The sequence below is a fragment of the Blennius ocellaris genome (genome assembly GCF_963422515.1).
Source record: "Blennius ocellaris genome assembly, chromosome: 5".
NCBI classification, from domain to species: Eukaryota; Metazoa; Chordata; class Actinopteri; order Blenniiformes; family Blenniidae; genus Blennius; species Blennius ocellaris.
In genome coordinates, this window is record NC_137654.1 from 11,932,723 (window position 1) to 11,947,243 (window position 14,521).

The following is a 14,521-nucleotide window of genomic DNA, read 5'->3' on the forward strand; positions in this document are numbered from 1 at the left end:
AGTTGTTTTAATCACAATGTAGGGCCATTGCCGAAGGTGGGAGAGGTATACCCCATTCCTCATACCACAAATTTCATTTGATATATTTATACAGTTTGTGTTTGTTAATGGTGTTAAAGAAAAAAGAGAGATCTGGCTGTAATGATCACATAAGAATATAAACCAGATATATATTCTGTTAAGTTCAAGATCGAATTTCACACATTGAGTAATGAACATGTATGAATGGACTGCGGGGGTTGAAACATAGACTGAAAAGGAGATGAGGGGGTTGAGAGCAAGAGGGAGGGAATCCAGTGGGAGAAAGCTTCCGGCCCCATCCTATAGAGAAACACACTTCCCTGTAATTAGGGTCAACGGTGTGAGGTCAGCTCTACGTGTGTGGGTGAGTTCTCACCCAGAAAACAAAAGTTGGAGGAAATCAGCAGAGAAGGAGTTTTTCAACTGGGGATGAAAATGAAAGCAGGAATAACAAATGGCCGTGAAGGACTCTCAATCCAACAGTTGTCCCTGTGTTTCCCAGCAGAGTTTATTTTATCTTGCTATATGCTACATCACTGGACAATTTCACCAATTCCCTTCACCTTTTACTGTTTTAACTATTTCCTCTTTCGACAACACACATGCCTTTGACGCACACATTCAGTTCCTGCAGAATTTCTCTAAATTCAAACTCAGACATAACTATTACTTCCCAAACCTAACCTGTACTTTAATCTTGACCTAACCCTGACCTTGACCCACCTCCAACCTTAAACTTAAAGCATGCCATCAATTTAAAATTAAATTTTTTTCACAGGTGCTTGATTTTTATTCTCATAAGGTTGAAATGGCTTGTTAATGCGAGTAAATAGAAATGTTGAGGTCCTACAACACCACAGCACTCATAAACACACACACACACACACACACACACACACACACACACACACACACACACACACACACACACACACACACACACACACACACACACACACACACACACACACACACACACACACACACACACACACAGAGTCTGGTCAGGTGAAATTGGAGCCTGGATTTTCGTATGAATGGAGTTCGTTGTCTGTCTGCTACAGCTGTGTAATCACACTGATGACTGGGTTGTTTTACACGCACACGCACGCACACACACACACACACACGCACACACACACACACACACACACACACAGATCAAATATTTACATAGGTACATGAATAGATGTATGCTTACTGTTAAAAACGTGAGTGCAAATATGGATTATGTTGGCAAATGTGTGGCTTTTCACATTCTAATGGTGACCTAATCATTTTCCACACAGATACACACATATGTGGACGTGTAGACTGAAGTAATTGTGTGCAATCTAATCTTGGGTGGTCTATAGGGCTTTTGTTGGCCTTTACATGTTGGTCAGTGGAGCCGAGCCCGCTCTGCCCAGGCTTCATACACAGAGTATCACATTTAGACACATAATTATCACATGCAGTATTTACCTAGCATATTCTTGGGAAAATAATGTATTACTGAGCTACTATCAAAATAGAAGCTGTTTTTTTTTTTTTTTCCTTGTGGGTATCTGTCTCTCTCTTTTTGACCTGTGATGGACTGTTGACTCGCTAATTGTTAGCTGAGATTGGCTCCAGTAGAGGATGGATGGATGTTGTCACACCCAACACTGCCCTCACATTACCTCTTTTAACCCTGTTTTGTTTAATTGAATTTGTATTGCCAGCCCATCCTTTTTTAAGCTGAGTTAGGCCTCTCCTACTTTTACATTTAAACATGCACTGCAAAGCTAACGCATGCCTCCAAGTCACAACTCAATAATCAGATCCCCCCTCACATCTGACATTATTTCATAAGTGTAATTGTTTAATGTACTGAGTGCATTAGCAACACAAGACACTCATATGGTCACTGGTTAGACAGTTAAACTGACTCCAGTTAAACAAGCTTTAGACTGTAGAAGCTACTTAGCAGCACTTTCAGTTGGAAATAGACCATCAATTAGACCTGACAGTTCACATCACTCTGCTTTGCCTCTTCAAAAGCAGTGTTGTGTCATTTTGCAGTATTGGAGGCACCCGGGCTTTATCAGGCCGCTAATTTGGTTTTCTAATCTTCCAATCCAGGAAAGGTGACATTTTCTTATTGTTTAATAAAGCCTAAAGCACAGTGGTTATTGAAGCCACGTGTACCCACAACGCATCTCGTGGAAGGAGTGATGAGAAACCAAGAAAGAAAAAGCGGAAACAATCTGTTCGCATGGCAGGTCCTCAAGTGGGAGTACAGCACCTATTATTACATGTTATCAGTTTAAGCGCCGTGTCTCTGCCTTGTGATGACTCCCATGACTCCAGTGGATTAAAAGATAGCATTGTGTTGAGCTGGGTCGGAGTGGACGGTGGCTTCCTCCACGAGGAACGCCATGCCCCTCTTATTTCACTGAGCTGTGATAAGGAGTGTGTTTCAAAAACCTTTTCCAATAGATGTTAGAATCCTTACATTTTTGCAATTGATAGCTTCGAAAGAAATAGGATCACGTGGAGTAAATAGTTGAATTGCACTATTCAGCAGCTGAGATGAGGATCACCATGCTCCATACATGTTTTTATAGTGCTCTATGCGAGTTGAAAAGGGAGAAGAGGCTTACCGTGATATCCTTGCCAGCCCAGTTGCACTCCTCCCTCCAGTCCACCGGGGCCGGCCAGTAAATCTGAAACATGGCAGGCGAAGGTCACTTAATCCGTTTTTCATCTGGATTAATGTATTGATTTAGTCTAGAAGATTGCTGAATATTTAAGTTGTTTTCCTGTGTATATCCCTCAGTGGAATAAGTAAAGGGGAAATGCATCCTTGAGCAAGGCACTGCACATCACATCATTCAGCAGTCGGGATGACAACGCAAGTTTACTTTTTTTCCATTCTGCACTTCAAATCTTTGGTATAACACACTTCCTTTATTTTTCTTCTTTCCTCTTCTATCCTTTCCCATCGCCATCTTTCCCCTTTTCCCAACCACATCATCCAACCCCCTCTCAACCACATAGAGGGAAAAAGATTCAAACACAGTGAATCTGTACACTCAGCTCATAAATCACACTGTCACATATAGGATCTAAACCCAACAGAAGCTTCAGATCTGACGCACCAAACATGTCATTTACTCCAAACAGCTGTGAGCAGATGTTACTGATCGGCTGTATTTTGCCTCTATTTATCTAACTGTGCATATTTGTGTATGGCTTCGCTGTGTAATTACTCCGGTGTTATTCACACCTGTAAATGTTTTGCTACCTAAAATTTGGGTGTTAGATCCTCAAAAAGAAAAAAAAATGCTCAAGTGAAGGTGCATTTTTTTAGATACCCGTCACCTGATTTTGTAAAAATGTTATTCTTTCATCTTCATCCAACTCTTTGATTCCCTACCTTATTCTATTAATCCCATATTTCTCCCTCCCCCCACAAAATCGTACAGTTGAGCAGTCTCAGATGGGCAATTACTATTTTCAAAGAGGCCTGTTTGTAAAAAGTGTCCACACTTGCGAATGTTTCTCTCCAGGTCAGTCCTTGAGGTCCACTAGAATATAGAATTACAAAGCACATGTGGTCTGACTTTGATTGCAAAAGTCATATGTAAGCCTTAGAAATCAAACAAAACGGCACAGCGGTGAAGTACAAAGACAAAGAAAGACGGCTATGTGCAAAAATAAATCCCTTAATCTAAATATAACAAAAAACAGGTACATCTCCCAATTATGTTTATGGCTATGGAAAATACTGCACATGTACAGTGAATTATGCCTGTTTTGTACATTATTTAAAATAGTTTCCAATGTCTCTGCTGACAGAGCTGGAGCCACATTAACAATTCCTCCTCCCCTGCGACTGTTGTGACGGCAACATTTCAGATTTTTTTGTCTTGTTTTATTTTATTTGTTTCCATTAAATAACTATGAATAGCATTGTTACACGCTTATTTCTTTCATCATGATTTACATGTAAAATTTACATAAAATAAGCTGAGAAAAGAGAAATCCCCCCCCCCCCCCCGCCTCAAGATATATCCTGCTGCCACTCTTTGAAACCCACCGATTGAAAAAGAAAAGCATCTGAGTCTGCTTTAAAGTTTTTAGTGTGAGAATAGTGTTGGAATCTCAGCAGCAATGATTTGTATTGATTACACCACCTTGTGCTCCTGCTTGGCGATGTTGTCCAAAGAGAGCGACAGCAGGAAGTTCTTGGCTCCCACAAAGAGTCTTCCTCGCTCTTCATCCAGCAGCAGGGCGCTGAAGCAGCAGGATCGCTCCAGGTCGAACCGTCGCACCCCATGAAACTGCTGCAGCTCTGCAAACGGGATGTTTCACAAGACTGTCAATGACAGCATTTTGCACAAGTGCTTTCCTGTGCATTTACATGAGAAACCGTGTTGTGAACTGAGTTCATTGATGATTATCCAAATTGTTATTCTTCTCCAAAATAAAAGAAAATAAGTAAAAGTAAACAATGATCTCAGAGAGACTTTCTATCAATGCCAAAACAACCTCAAGCCATCTGTGTCTTCTGATCAGAATCAGATCGTTGGCTTCAGGGCACCATCAACAAGTCATGTGGTTGATAAAGAAGCCTACCGCGTCATTTTCGTGAGCATAAATAACATTTCAAGCTGCACCCCGAAGCCAACTGACTTGCAAGGCAGGACAAAATCCCCTGACAGTAATGACCCTGTATTATTTTCAATGGAAAAAGTGAGTGCACCAAACTGGCAAGAAGAAATTCTAGGGGAACAGTGCCCAGGAAACTGAAGCATGTATTTGTAAATTTAAAGCCAGAATAGGTATCCACACGCCAATGGAAAAAAAAAACTGGGCTCTTGGCTCAAGAACTAAAGGGACGGCGTCTTCCCCTGTTGACCCAGCTTAACCCAGGACTGTAAGAAATCAGAACCAAAGCTCACTTCACTTTACACATTAAAATGGCTTTATTAGTCTGGCTTTGTTCAAATGTGAATTTATAACTTTAATTAAGATTCTGACACCACCCAATGGCTATTGTATGATGTCAGGGACTTTTTGTTCGCATTGGGTTATTTACTTTATGAACAACAAAACAGCCTGATGTCAAAAACTGTCAAATAACGTTTTGCTCTAAATCTGGAACAAAATCCTTTTATGACACTCAGATGTCCATGATTTAAATAAAGAGGGATTTGCAGTGGACATGCAGCGGGATTTGACTGACTCATAGTTGAAGCTATTGATACTAGTGTCAGTTATTTGACATAAATATTATGTGCATGTCATTTAGTGTTTACTGTGGATGATGATCATGTCAAGTTAGACTATTTATGTTCACATATCATCTTGTCGTCATGTGATTATCAAAATTTTTTACGTAGTTAGAAACATTAAGTACAAGTACCTACAAAATTCAAATGAGATCTTTTTGCTTAAACTAACAATACTTTATCAACTGGAAATTCCTTTTTCTGTATTTACCCATCCAGCAACATTAAGGTGCTCCAAGGAGCTGATGGGGGTCAAAGGTCTTGCTCGGGGAGTCACAGTAGTGAACCATCAGCTGTGGGATTTAAACCTTGCTATGCCATGCTTTCCTTACATTTAAACACAAAACATGTCCAGCCACCTTATTGTTGGATTTGATTAAAAAAAAAAAAAAAAACTTTCTGACTGAAAGTGTGATAAAAGGTGAATCATGGACATAACCACCACCAGAAGATTTGCAGTGTCAGCAATAAACTTTTTCTCTCTTTTTTTTAAACTTCTCCATGGCATTCTAAACCATTTTACTTTTGCCTCAGTAAAGAAGTTGAATCCATACAGTATAAACATCTCTTTCGCACATCGCGTATCTGTAATACTTAAATATTTAGTACTTTTGGAAACACTTTAGAGCAGTTCAGTAATGCTCAATGCTACATTTGCTGAGTCCTGCTTATATTTTGGCTCCCTAAATATAATTTAAGTTTAAAAAAAAAACTTTTTTGCCTTTCATATGCCACATAAAACAAATGTATTCACGTCTTCCCCTGCAGTCTGCTATATGTTACCTCCAGTCTAAATGAAAGGGAGCAGATATCTCCGCTGCGCAGGCAGCCTTCAGTGAGCCGCCCGTCCTTGGCGAGCAAGCTCACGCTGTAATTGCTAGCTTTCAGTGATGGAACACATCCCTGGTTTATGTGGTTTTGTTGGGCATTGAGCTGCCCTCCTCGAACATACCAGACTGGAGATGAAACACAACGCTGCGCTGCTGTGAGTTTAAGCTGAGTCCACGTGTGTGCATGTGATTGTGTGTGGCTGTGAATCACTGCAGCCACAAATTACAGCTGGCCACGGTTCAGCAGTGTTTACTCCGACAAGGATGAGGCCAAATGCTACATGAAACGGAGAAAGTGTGTGTGTGTGTGTTGGTGTGCGTGCGAGTGCAGACTAAAAGTAAACATTTGTAGATGTAATGGCGACCGGAGAAGATTAAAAACTCTTAAAGTGTAGAAACGCTGCAACTATCATTCCTAAACTTGTTCTTACCTTTGTATGACAGCTTCATGCGTGGTGAGGAGGACGAGGAGGAGGACGAGGAAGGTGAGGATGAGGATGGGGTGCGGGCCATGGTGTTAGAGGAGGCGTGAGCGGCGGCCAACCCCAGCAGGAAGAGAGAACTGCAGGTCACCATTGTGGCCACCATCATCATCATCATGGTCATCATCTTGTGCAGTTGAAATGACGACTTCTGCTGGAACAGCTGCTGTCCGATGTTGGTGGTGTTGTGTTTACGTACAAAGGTCTGCTCTGTTTCTGAGTGGAGTCAAATCCTCAGAGCAGTAACCTGCCTTTTAGGGATTTCGTTCTTTCAAAAATTGTCTTTCCAAGTCTGCCTTTTAAGGTCCTGCTAATCACTTTAATCTTTTAAAAGTCCTCCTTTCCGGAACGGTTCTCTTGTCCTTCCCACTGCTCGTCTAGCGAAGGGCGACCGAGTTCACCAAGTTACATCCAAGATGGGACGAAAATGTTGTACAGGGGCCTAAAAATAGAGACAGAAAAAAAAAAGAGAGAAAGAACTTAGAATGGTGTCTGAAATGTGCTCGGGCCCGGGATGCGCGGATGCACGCACGTATACGTAAAAAAAAAGACACACTGGCACATGCAAACACTGGCGTCTGAGGTGTATTTTAGTGGGAGTCAGATTGATGACCCTGCCAGGCGGTGTTAATGCCAGCCTCCATTATGGCAACAACACTATAATCTCTTCACATTACAGCAAGACACAGGGACAGTATCCAAAACACACACTTACACACAGGCTGACCATAGTGATGAGGGCTCTGTGTGTGTGTGTGTGTGTGTGTGTGTGTGTGTGTGTGTGTGTGTGTGTGTGTGTGTGTGTGTGTGTGTGTGTGTGTGTGTATGTGTGTGTGTGTGTGTGTGTGTGTGTGTGTGTGTGTGTGTGTGTGCGTGTGCGTGTGAGAGAGAGAGAGATGTGCTTTGCCTACTGCCAAGTCAAGCAGCATCTCCCTGTGTGTCTGTGGCACTGCCAGCTCGGAGCCCCTCCCTCGATCCCACTCTCTCTCTCTCTCTCTCTCTCTAACTCCGCACTGGCAGACGGTGTCACCAAATCAGATCCCTTCATCAATGAGAACTAATGAGCCGACGGGTGGCTCGGATGAATGGATGAGTGCATCAGCGCTCACCTCCCAGAACGTCACTCCACTCCAGTGGAAGCGAGTTCAATAACTTGTCTGATGAGAGTTCGTGTCAGTGCCCAATGCCCCGGCATTAGATCAATAGCACCAGGGGTTACTCACAGTTTTCTTTACAACCTCCTCTGGCTTCTATACTCTCGGTTTATTGGGAGAAAAATGTTATTTGACGAGTGTAGTTGAATTTACTGTGACAGATTTGTTATTGTTCCGGAACTCGCTGACTGAGCTGCGACCCTACCACAAGTCCACCACAGCCGATGCGGGCATGAAGTCACTGGCTTGTAAGCGTACATGTATATGAGTGATGCGTTGTTAAAAGTGTGCACGGAGACACACACACACACACACACACACACACACACACACACACACACACACACACACACACACACACACACACACACACACACACACACACACACACACACACGCACACACACACACACACACACACACACACACACACACACACACACACACACACACACACACACCTCTCTGTCAGTACTTTGGACTCCATGGTCAGCCGGAACAATGAGGCCTTTCACTAGAAACAGTCTCCTTTATTATATTGCACCTCACAGTTGGCACTCATTAACAGACAGACTGACGGCTTTCTCCCCCGTTTTCCTTTTCAATCTTTACTCCTTCGCCCCCTCTGAACAATTACCTCTATCATTGCCCCTCATCTGTTACCCTCTGTAGTAAAGCCCCTCTTGTGTCCCGCCAGTGAAATCAGCTGTTTAATAACAAACTGCTCTGTACGGCCGGCTGGATTTTCTCATTCAGAGCCTGGTGCAATATATCCTGTAAAAAAACAGTATCTTTATTTCTGAGGCTGTTTTTAATAAAAAGTGTAAGGTTCTTAAAGAGGCTGATGCGGACAGATTTCAAACTGAAGTCTCAGGTTAATATTATATAGCCAATAATATATAGCCAAATATTACCAACTGAAGCGGATTCTCAAACGATGGTTTAATTCAGTCACGAGGGTTTTGATGCCATACTGATAGTAAAACCAGAGTTAATGTAACGCTCACACCTCACTCTGCTCAATGTGGTGCACTTTAGCTTCATAAAGGGGGAAATAGCTGGGGGCTGCAGGAATAGTCCCCCATGTGAGCAAAACTCACATGATGAACTCTAAAGTCATCTTCCACATCTTCCAATCTTCCACAATTATGGATTTATATTTTTATTCTAAGATCTTGTTAAAAGATCCATAAGTAATCAATGACGTTGAAGTTAGAGGCTTATTTCCTTACATCCCTGCAACTCATGCACCTGAGACATGTGTTGTAATGCTGCAAAGCATTTTGTTTTGATAACAATAATGTTTTTACACTCTGAGCGCTTTTTGCCCCTCCCTCCACATCTTCCTGTTTTAAACCGACAAAATCAGCCTCCAAGACAGAACAATATATTTAAAGTATGCTTGCTCATCGCAATGTTGCTTTAAATGTGCCATAGGAACGTGGTTAGCTGAAGAGTTTCCCAGGTTTATATGTGGCACCTCATCAAACGTTAATCTCTCATTTGTGATGTTATTTTTTTTCAATTTTTTTAATTTAATTTAATTTTTTTAACTGAGCTGGTGTTACCAGGCAATGGGAACTCTTTCATCTGGGCCATCCAAATGTGATATTCATTTTCACCAGATGGTGGCAATGAAACTGTCAGATTTCTTATGTGCAGGTGTACTTTGAAGTGATACTGAACTTCCTCCGCTCTTTTATTCCTGCCACGCACAAGAAAAGCTCTTCCCCTCTAGTCAGGCGTTTGGTGTAAGTTGTGCTGAGCATGTTTCTACTGTGTAAGTAGGTGCAGGTTGGCCATTTGTATGGCCAATGTATGGAAGTCCCAGTCATTTTCTGCGGTTATGTTACATAACATAAAACCGAGTTGAGATGCAGAGAGATGTTCATTACAAGTGAGAAAGAGCATTAATGTTGTACAGCATATCTCTGCAATCAGTGAACCCAGTGTTGCTGCTTGCTGTTCTGTTTTAATATGTGCTATGTTGTGTTTCCTTTCGTTTGCTTTTGTGTCGTAAATTACGGAATTACGAAAGATTGCTGCCTTCTCAGTACTATTTGTGGTGAATTTCCATAATTTCTCACTTTCTAAAATTAAGATTAAATCTATATCCTCTGTTGTTTCATGTGAATGCAGCGACATCAATCAGTGTTGTGAAGTAGAAGGTTACACAGCGGCCATAGTAAGATGTGAGAAAGTGTTGTAATTCCATGGGTTTAATAGTTAATTGATATGTTGTATTTTCTAAGTTAACAGTACACTGAATAATGATGAAGAGCCCCACCTAAGAAATTTACCACCAGCCACCACTGCATTAAACTGTATTTGTGTTGTTTCCTATTCATTCAACATGGTTATTTTTCTTGTGTCTGTGGCTTGTTTTAATTGGTTTGGATATTAAAAAAAAAAGTGATCCATGTGTTATGCTCTGAATGTTTATGTTCTAGTTTCATGTTGTGTTTACTGAGTTTTAAGTCAATGGACTTTATGAGCAAGCTAATGACGGCTATTTTAGTATAATATGTGAGTCAACTCCATAAACCAAGTCTAGTGTGAGAGACTAACCCTTTTTTATTTGTTTGCTTGATTCGTATTTGGACAGTTTATGTTTTGATGTTCAATGAGGTCAGATAAACAGTTGTGGCAGAAACTAAAAATCGATGCATAGGACACTGTTAGTATAAATGAAAATTGCAGGCGTCAGCATTGGAGACAGCATCATCTCATCTGTGACAGATATGTGACAAATTACTTTAGTTCAGCTTCCTGAGATAAGTGGTGACCGCATGAAGCCTAGTAATGAGACAGGCTGCAGTGTGTTGAGTTTTTCAATACACCCTCACATCTTTTTAATTTGATGAGATTTGACATTATTTAAAAAAAATTTCAACAACACTGAAACCTGCAATGATCACTTGAAAGCACAGATGAGTACCATATTAGCCAAACATTGATTTATACACACATACTGCACAAACACGTGCACACACACATACACAGAGACAGGCCCGTCCAGGCAGTTGGCACAGAGTTTTATGAATAATGGAGCTATTGAAGCGAAGAGACAGGAGAGCTCTCATAAGCTCATGGCTCCCAGGCCACAACACAACAGGACAGAGCTTAACAGGAACATAAACTCCCACATACCCTGCAGTATGTAAACACACACACATCGGTGAATGGACAAATGTGCACATGCATGCCTTTAAAAGAAAGCAACCTGCCGTCCTGTGACACAGGTCAGTGTTTCAGACATCCACGAGGTGGTTTTATAGCGGTGGTCTGGTTCAGGTTTAGGGAGCTGTCAAGGAAATGATTATGTGCAATAAAGTGTGTGTGTGTGGGGGGGGGGGGGGGTGCACACACCCACATGTGCACGCACATGCACATGCTCAAGGTTCTGCATTGAGCTGCAAAGACACTGGAGTATTTCAAGGAGAAGGACATCAGCAGTCTTGTCAGCTGCAGCTCCTGAGACAGACAAACCGACAGACAGACAGACAGGCAGACAGACAGGCACTCACGCACGTCCCAGTCCATGGGACTGACAAGGGCATCAGAAGAAGACCTCACGCTTCTGTCGGCGGCTGTAAAAGGAATGACCGGCCCCATTGTTCATCTCCCCGAGCCCCGCATGTGTGTTGAAGTGTCTCTGTGTGTCTTCTCAATTTGCAATCATAAAAACATCATTGCACCACACACATCCTCATCTCATCACAGAGCCCGAGCACACACACTTGTACCTTTATATGTTCTATTACCGGAGTTCATATCCACATCTGCAAACTCTCTGCACTTACATTTGCCTACAAGCACACACACACACACACACACACACACACACACACACACACACACACACACACACACACACACACACACACACACACACACACACACACACACACACACACACACACACACACACACACACACACACACACACACACACACACACACACACTCCTGCAAATACAAAAACTTCTTGCTTGTTCCATAATGCATCTTAATAAAAAAGCCATTGGGACCGCTGACACTTGCATTCAGTTCAGCTTCAATAGACATGGAGCAGCAGCATGCCAAGAGAGAGTGGATTAAAAATAAATAATAAGACAGAGAGAGCGAGATTCGAGGGGGGGAGGCTGAGGTGGGCACGCTGTCCTGTCAAAACCCAGCCTAAATAGAGACAGGCAGACAAAGCAGCCCGCCTCCAGGGTGAGACGGGCCTTCGCAGAGTGGGGTTAGAGTGCAACCCTACAGTGCTACGTGTAATAATGAATGAATGGATATCAGCAGTTTAACTTGTAGCCCTCCAATGCACAGGTCAGGGAGGAGAAGAGTGAGAGAGAGAGCAGGACACAAAGACAAAGATGGAGACAAGGCTTGTGAGGATGTGAGTTTGTGGCAGAAGGAGGTAAATATAGTTGGGTAAAATGAGGAAGGACATGGGCAAACAAAGACAGAGCTTAACATTTTTTTAAATATTAAACCTGGAATAGAGAACAATGATCATGAAATTGATGAAGTGTGGATGAAGGAGCACAAAGATCTGCAAAGCCTTCAAACAAAAGGTACAATGAGCTCTTGAAAGTGTGAGCGGAGGGAATAAACCAAAGCATGCATTTGAGCACTTTGACCCTGCAGGCTGCTTGGATGCATACAGTCTCAGAGAGAGAGAGAGAGAGAGAGCGAGAGAGAGCGCAATGGAGGGAGGGTAGGATGGAGAAGGACTCGAGTGAGCTGCGAGGTGATGAAGAGAAAGGAGCCAATTGTTTCGCCTGCATGGAGTAAAGAGTTTCCCTGGCCTGTGACCAACAAGTCTAAGCCTCCCTGCAACTGAGAAATGAAAAGCAGGAGGGATGGATGGATGAAGGGGAAGAATGAGAGGGTGGTGAGGGGGGGGGGGGGGGTGCAGAGCAAAAAGACTGAAACAGCAGGTAACTGGTGGCTTTTGAACCAGTTAGTTCGATAGGCTGGAGAAGGAATGCCCCGTTCAGTAATTTACTGAGAGATTGATTATCTTTATCATACGTTTTCAATTATTTTAATACTTTTAAGTTATAAGAGATAAAGAGTTGGCAATTGATACACAATTATAAATAATATTTTTTTTCAATGGATGTTAAACCACAGGACACATCCTAACATGGTCACCTTCTCAAGAAGCTGTGAGATGTTTGGGCTCAAAAAACATCTGAAATGATCTGAACTGAAAGAAAAATCAAGATCTGTTCATTTACTGCTATTCTTATGGCATACACCGAATACTTTGCCATGAATCTAATACATGCACTACAAATGACTGATACTGTATGATAGAGTGTGTTGATACCGATTGGTTTAATGGGTTAGCCATGAGATTTGGTCATCAGGTTGAGATCTGAACGGTTGGTGTTTAGCATGTAATCACAGTGGTTAGAAGTATGGAATGCTTCCAGGAACTGAAGGCCGTGTCTTTACAAGTACTGTGCAGCAAGCATGTAAAAAGTTGGACTTGTAATCAGACTGCATTGCCACATTGACCTTCTTACCTCACCTTCATACCATTTATGGCATTGTTGTTTTTGATTTAGCCGAGATTAAAAAGAAGAAAAAAAGAGACACAAGAGCAAAAAGTCTCATGTTCAGGTGATGCTGCACATTCTGGAGACATTTATGCAAAACATGTCAAAGAAATATTGAAGTTTAATTAAAAAGGTGATCAAGAGAACAGATATTGTGAAAACAATCCATAAATATTCTGAATATGAATTTCATTAAAAACAAAACCTTTGTAGTTATCCTCACAGGCCCCAAAAGTTCAAAGCTCAAGTGATATAAAGGTTCAGAAAAGAATTTAAAAGCAGGCTCAGTATCCACTGCCTAATACCGCTTAGAAGTCTTATTTTCAGAGGGGAAACTTAGGGCAAACCTAGCTACAGGAGTAAATGAAAACTTTCTCTCTCTCACACACACACACACACACACACACACACACACACACACACACACACACACACACACACACACACACACACACACACACACACACACACACACACACACACACACACACACACACACACACACACACACACACACACACACACACACACAACAAGCACAGCAAAGCAGCCATAAGCCAAAAGTGGCGACCGGTCTTTATGGGATTTCGGCTGAAACAAAGTGAGGAAGAAAAAGCGAGACGATTCAAGGCAGAGACCCTGAAAGAGACGCAGTGAATGAAGGAGCCGGGAAGGCTATGGCGCTCCGCTGGTTGCTGGTACGGAGCCATCTGGCTCGACACCGTGAGTGGAATGTTTCCCAGCCTTCAATCCCATCGCTTGCGTTTGCTTAGCTTGGCTAAATTATTCTCACAATTCAAAGTTTGAATGACAAAACGATATATTTCAGCTGGAGTAAGTGAAACCTGCTCAGCTGGAGTCCGCAGGAGAAAAAAAACTGTTTTGCACTCTTTTATTGAATACAAGTCTCACTCGTAATGACGGACGTCTCTTCAATGTTTTTATCATTCTGTCTCAAGAGTCAAGCTCAGGAGAAAGGTCCGGGATGATATTATGATGAATGGAGTGATGTGTTACACAGGAGGGAAAAATATTCAGAAATTGGCCTTTGTGTGGTCAAAGAGCTTAAATCTCTTGTTTGGTACAAGAAGAGATGAAATGGGAGACAATAAAGGAGCCACTAAGGCGAGGGCAGCCCGCTGGTCACTGGTCGCTGGCCATTTGGCGTCGATGGAGCCAGAAGCAGCAGTAAGTCGGGACCTTACAGGG

At 42.2% G+C, this 14,521-nt stretch overlaps 1 protein-coding gene across 4 annotated transcripts in view; it reads right to left on the minus strand.

Moving 5' to 3' along the window:
- The window catches only part of sema3b (sema domain, immunoglobulin domain (Ig), short basic domain, secreted, (semaphorin) 3B), a 75,856-nt gene that overhangs the window by 15,913 nt on the left and 45,422 nt on the right, over nucleotides 1-14,521 (minus strand). For all 4 annotated transcript variants that reach the window (XR_013936630.1, XM_080496780.1, XM_080496778.1 and 1 more), the window contains exons 2-4: nucleotides 6,541-7,033; nucleotides 4,182-4,339; nucleotides 2,646-2,708 (exon numbers count right to left, since the gene is read on the minus strand). Coding sequence is in view for 3 of the 4 variants with exons in the window: in XM_080496780.1 (XP_080352906.1) it covers nucleotides 2,646-2,708; nucleotides 4,182-4,339; nucleotides 6,541-6,718 (399 nt within the window). In the remaining variant the exon portion in view is untranslated. The remainder of the gene's footprint in view (nucleotides 1-2,645; nucleotides 2,709-4,181; nucleotides 4,340-6,540; nucleotides 7,034-14,521) is intronic.